General features: G+C 53.5%; 1 protein-coding gene across 1 annotated transcript; it reads right to left on the bottom strand.

Moving 5' to 3' along the window:
* Positions 1–1,838: 1,838 nt before the first annotated feature.
* On the bottom strand, positions 1,839–5,580 carry ZIC2 (Zic family member 2). The gene is made up of 3 exons (XM_030336938.1): positions 4,509–5,580; positions 2,553–2,716; positions 1,839–2,327 (listed from the first exon to the last, which is right to left on the bottom strand). Exons 1-3 carry the CDS (start codon positions 5,578–5,580, stop codon positions 1,971–1,973), a joined length of 1,593 nt encoding a protein of 530 aa, XP_030192798.1. The 3' UTR covers positions 1,839–1,970.
* Between the last annotated feature and the right edge of the window lie 290 nt (positions 5,581–5,870).

Here is a 5,870-nt window from a genome sequence, read left to right as displayed (position 1 = left end):
TTATTCCTACCCCATTCCTACCCTTTGATTGTTAAAATTATTTTTGCCTTATTCCTTAGAGCACTGAGTTTGAAATCTGATAAATTCTTGCACAGGAGAAGATTAAAGCTGCAAACCTTATAGACAAACTGGTCCTCAATGCTCTGCCTCACTCACACCTGACCATTTTAGTCTTTACATCTTACTCTATTTTACTGAATTCTTGAAGAGATTCTCTTTTGTTTTGAGCCAAGGGTTTGTTATTCTCCTAAATTAAAGCGTACTCTGTCACCTTCTTCCCTTGAACATCTTCCTTGTTGGTGTGCAGCAGCTCTGAGGATAAGCAGACTTTCTTGAGCAAGCTCTCTGAAATTCCAAGAAAACACTTTAGGTAGAAAAGGGCCCTTAAACTGTAATCACCGGGCCAAGTTCAAAAACAAAGTACTCAGCTCAGTTTTAAATGTGCAATTAAAAATAACTGTACCTCAGCTTTTCAGAGGGAGGGAGAGGAAAGGGGGCAGGGAAGAGGGAAAACAAAGAATAAGGAAATGTTTAGTGCTCTTAAATCCAGTCCAAATAGCTGAAAGAAAGGCACTCCCTCAGATAATGGAGCCATTAGAAACTCTGAAGGTTCCAGCCACCAGTCCTCACAGGGCCCTTCCAAAAATTTAATTCACTCTCAGCTACAAACAAAGGACATAGAAAATAATTTTGAGACTTTCTGCCAAAGGGGCATTTTGGCCTGGTTCCTATGCATACATACACCTTCCTCCCTAGAAGGTAAGGTGGTTCCTCCCCTTCATTTAGGCAGCTGTTCCATACCCATGTCAACCCTCAGCTGCCCCCTTCCCCTTTTTAAGAACTCTGCTAGAAAAAAAAAAAAAAAGTATGTTCATGCAGTTTCAACACATTTTATTATATTTCTGTATGCATTACTCTCAAAACATATCACAAGAAATGATCAAACCACTTAAAACCTTCAAATAAAAAATCTGAAACAGTTTATGCCCACAATTGTACATATTTATAGTTAAGAAACATTCTTTATAAATATTGTTTCCTCTGTAGCAAGTTAATACCATAATTTAATTACAAATGGATAAATATGGTAACGGGTATTTACAGAAGGAAGGGTGTTATTACGGAAAAGCTAACGGCACAACGTTTATTTTCCCCCACAATCTTTCATACAGGAACTAACAAATTGAACTTGCAAAAGCACTAAAACATCACATGTAAACCCAGCTAACAGAAAAATACATTCACAAGCGTTGGTGGTGGTGGTGGTGTGTGTGTGCTGTGGATCAATGTGTTGAAGAAACAGAAGGGAGACTTTGGCACGGCTCGGTTTTTTCCAGTCTATAGTTGCATGAAGTTTACAATCAAGTTGCCTCATAAAAAGGAACACAATATTCAATACCACGATACAAAATAAACCATTTTCTTCCACATTACTTAAAAAGAAACCGGGTGAACTAAAAAGAGAAAAGAAAAAGCCCATCACTTGGGGAAGAGAAGGGAAGAAAGGCAGGGAGGAACGCAATCCGGAGAGTTACAAATGGACAAACTTCTATACACCAAGAAGCCATTAAAACCACCTTGGAGAAGGAAGGAGTTCGCTATGTACAGTTTGTCAGAAGACTGGGAAGTGGGTGAGAAGGAAAAGAGGGCATGGGGGGAAGGGAAGGAGGGTTTGGTTCAAGATTTTTATGGGTTTTTTATTTTTTATTATTTTTTTTAAAATTTCTTATTTTATGTTTTCAGCGGAGACTCCGGAAGGGATATTTTTGCTTTTCATGCCTAGATTATTTAAAAACAAAAACAAAAACAAAAAGAAACTTTTAAAAATCCTTCTGCTGGTAAAATCATTTTCATCATCATAAAAATCAGATTCATAATTTTAACAACACATCACAGGGTGCCCTCAGCGCTCGCCACCGGGAGGGCTGCGCCAGGGCGGGGACCGGGAGAGGAAGAGAGGCCCCGGGCTCTCACACGTACCATTCATTGAAGTTGGAGGAGAGGCCGCTGTGGCCCCCGGCTGTCCCGCTGCCCCCGCCGCCGCTGCCGCCGCCGCCCCCGCCGCCCGCCCCGCCGCCGCCCCCGCCGCCGCTGCCTCCGCCGGAGCCGCCGCTCGCGCCGCCGCCGCCCGAACCTCCGCCCCGGTGCACCGCGGACACGGCCGCCGCCGCCGCCGCCGCTGCCGCCGCCGCCGCCGCCGCCGGGGAGAGGTTAGAGCTGCTCTGGGGCTCGGCGCTGGGGGACACCAGCCCCGGGGGCGTGGACGACTCGTAGCCTGAGCTGGCGGCTGGGGAGGACTCGGAGCCCTGCGGAGAGGACTCATGGACCTGCAAGACAAAAGCCGGGAGGGGAGACCAAAGGGGACTGGGTGTGAGTGCAGCTGCTGTGGGGCCGGGCTCCCGGGGGAGAGCACCTCCAAGAAAGGCCCTCCCCGCCCGCCGGGGCCCCGGGGAACCCTGGCCTTCCCAGGCTGGCAGCGGTTGTCCGCGCCGGTTGGGAGCCGGCGCCGCGGGCCAGCGGCCTCACACTCCTCCCGGCCTCCCCGGTGGTACCTTCATGTGTTTCCGCAGCGAGCTGGGGTGCGTGTAGGACTTGTCGCACATCTTGCACAGATAGGGCTTATCGGAGGTGTGGACGTGCATGTGCTTCTTCCTGTCGCTGCTGTTGGCGAAGCGCCGGTCGCAGCCCTCGAACTCACACTGGAACGGCTTCTCCCCTGTGGATAGAAACAGGGGCGCTTGCTGCCCACACCCAGACCTTCCCGGAGCCCCCACCCACTCTGGAGGGAACAAGGCCGCTGGGAGAAGGAAAGAGGAACTGGAAGGGCCTGGGTCCCTTAGCCAGGTCGGATCGCCTCTGTAGCTGAAGATGAAACTAACTGCCTTCCCACCTGACAGTCCTGCTCATTTATGTCATATTTTAATTGTCTTCCAGACTAACACCCATTTCCTGAGATTTATAATGAATTTGGGGTAGCACCCCGTCCTGCCCACCTTTCTATAGGGCTCCTTGGATTCGCAGCCTCTAACAAATTGGTCTCGCCATGGAGAAGCTGTTATTATGACAAAATATTTAGGGCATTATCAAAATCACACAGGCTGCTGGGCTGCTGTCGGTTTGTCTCTGGGGCCAGTAGGCAATTACATTTGGAGTTGCTATGTTGTTTGGGGATGGGACTGTGGATCATAACTGAGCCAGTATTTTTCATCCAAAATTCTTCAAATTAAATTAACCATTCTTCTAGTCTCACTTCCAGTCATTTAAAAATAAGCCGGGGGAAAAAAAGGTAAATATTAGAGATAAGACAACATCTAGCGATTGCATAGGCACAGGCTGGGCAGTGGGGGGTGGGGGCGTCAGCAAAGGCTTTCAAAATCTCCCTGTTTAATTTTCTGGCGGTCCCTGCATCCTGTTGCCAGAATTCCAAATGCTTGGAGTCATTTAGAGGTGTGAGAACTCAAACATCGTTCCTCTTGGAAAGGGGGCCATTTAACGTTAAATTCCATTAGCACCTAAATTGTTTTTTAAAGACATCCGCTCAGACACAGGACTCGAAAGCATTTCATGCAAATAAATTTCTCAAATTTTAAACCTTGTTAAAAGCTTGTCTCGCACCTCGGCTCCCTCCCTTCCCGGAAGAGAACAATAGGCCGCTGGCGCATCCCCACTTTGGAGTAAATATTGACGGGGGAAGTTGCTAAAACATTTGGCTTTCTTTTAGGAAATCGTCTGGCACGATTTTGGCTGGGACCTGGTCAGAGATGAATAATCTATGAGGCGAGAGGCGCGTTCTTTTGCAGCTCCCTCTTCTCACGCGATTGCCCCGCGGGGCCGCGCTGCCCCGGGGTTTTCTCTGACCGAGTTGTTGGTCCAAGTTTGGAATCGCAAACCCTCTGGTGCCCATCAGAGACTTTCACAAACTATTGCGAATCCACCGTAAAGCCCCGTGACCTACCCCTAAATAGGCTTTAAAAACACTTTTTTTTTTTTTTTTAAACAAGAAATGCTCTACAGTTTCGGCTCGCATCAGACTCATTTAATGGAAAAACAGTCCCGGGAAGGACGTTTGGACCCGGAGTAAAAGAAGTGGGAAAACACACAAGCCACCCAACACAGACACACAGCCGGAGCAGAAAAGCACATCCAGACAAGCTGGCAAAATCCTCTCTAGGCTCGATTCCCGGGCGCCGAGTTGGAGAGCAGTTTTATTTTGTGCGTTCTATCTAGAACGGAAATTATTAACCAAGGCTGAGCAAATGAAGCAACTGCATCACCCAAAACATATATTTGATGTTACACTGATCATTTAAAACTCAGTTTCCGTACATGGAAAAACCCAGCCCGATACTATTCTTTCATTCCAACAAAAACAAGCCGCTGGCTGTCTCCGGTACACAAAAACACCTCCCATCCGAGAGCAGGGGCTGGCGGTCGGCGCGTTTCCCCCAGCCAACCAACCACAGCCTCTCTCCTCTCCGCGCCCCATCCCTGTCCCGGCCCGCAGTTACCTGTGTGGGTCCTTTTGTGGATCTTGAGGTTCTCGGAGCGCGCAAAGACCTTGCCGCAGCCCGGGAAGGGGCAGGGGAAGGGTTTCTCGCCTGTGTGCACGCGGATGTGGTTGACCAGTTTGTATTTGGCCTTGAAGGGTTTGCCCTCGCGCGGACACTCCTCCCAGAAGCAGACGTGGTTGCTCTGTTCCGGGCCGCCGACGTGCTCCACGGAAACGTGGGTCACCAGCTCGTGCATGGTGCTGAAAGTTTTGTTGCAGCTCTTCTTGGGGTTGCTCAGCTGCTCCGGGTCGATCCACTTGCAGATGAGCTCCTGCTTGATGCACTGCTGCCGCATGTAGCGGAAAAAGGCACCAGGGTGGTGGTGGTGGTGGTGGTGATGGGCCGCGGCCGCTGCCATGTTCATACCCATGTTCATATTCATGGGGCCGTACTGGTTGTGGAGCTGCGCCGCTGAGTAGGGGTCGGTCCGCGGGCTGGCCACCTGGCGGTACTGCTCCGAGCGCCCGAATACCTCGCCCGGCAGCCCCAGGCGCATCTGCCCGTTGAGCACATTCTGAGAGCCGTGCGGCCCGTGCTGCTCCGGGAGGCCAGGGAAGAGGAGGTGACCCTGCGCGTCCGAGTGCGCATGGTGCAGGCCGCCGGCTCCTGGCCCAAACAGCCCATGCTGTCCGCCGCCCGGCGCCGAGTCCCCGAAGCCGCGGCTGCGGAACAGGAAGTCCCGGGTGGAGTTGAAAGGCGGCCCAGAGTAGGAGCCGACGTGCGCTGCATGGGGCCCGAGCGCGGCGGCGGCGGCGGCAGCCGCGGCAGAGCCGGGGTAGGCGCCGGGGCCCTGCGACGTGAACGCCGAACTCTGGCCGGGGGACAGCTCGTGCGCGCCTGGGTTGAGCTTGAAGGCGCCCATGTGCGCGGCCGCCGAGTCCACGAAGCCGTTCTGCGCCGCGGCCAGGCTCAGTTCGCGGTCCTGCATCTCGGCAGCAGCCGCCGCCGCCGCCGCGGCCGAATGGTGATGGTGGCGCGCGAAGCTACCCACCCCGATGGCCGGGAACTGCGGCCCCGCGTCCAGGAGCATGGCCAGCGCGCCCACCCGCCCCGCCGGCCCCGGCGAGCCCCGCGCCTCCTCCGCTCCCACTCCCGCCCCGCGCGCTGTGCGTCCAGCGGCCGCCCGGCTCCGAGCGCAGGCGGCGGTGGTGGTGGCGGCTTCAGCCCCGGGAGCCGCGCTCCTGCGCCCGCCGCCTCCGCCGCCGCCGCCGCCTGGATCTGCCTCCGGCGGCCGGGCGCGGAGCGAAGGCGCGGAGAGGAAGAGGAGGAGGAGGCGGCGGCGGAGGAGGCGCGGGAGGAGGAGGAGGAGGAGGTGGAGGA

This window comes from Lynx canadensis, chromosome A1, assembly GCF_007474595.2.
Source record: "Lynx canadensis isolate LIC74 chromosome A1, mLynCan4.pri.v2, whole genome shotgun sequence".
Taxonomy (NCBI): domain Eukaryota; kingdom Metazoa; phylum Chordata; class Mammalia; order Carnivora; family Felidae; genus Lynx; species Lynx canadensis.
The sequence above is the reverse complement of the archived record's forward strand: the minus strand, read 5'-3'. Positions and strand labels throughout refer to the sequence as shown.

Coding starts and splice junctions, on each gene's coding strand:
- ZIC2 (XM_030336938.1), bottom strand. CDS start 5,580: ATGCTCCTGGACGCGGGGCCGCAGTTCCCGGCCATCGGGGTGGGTAGC. Junction 2,717..4,508: donor CCACAAAAGGACCCACACAG/GTAACTGCGGGC, acceptor TTCTATCCACAG/GGGAGAAGCCGTTCCAGTGT. Junction 2,328..2,552: donor CGCTGCGGAAACACATGAAG/GTACCACCGGGG, acceptor TTTGTCTTGCAG/GTCCATGAGTCCTCTCCGCA.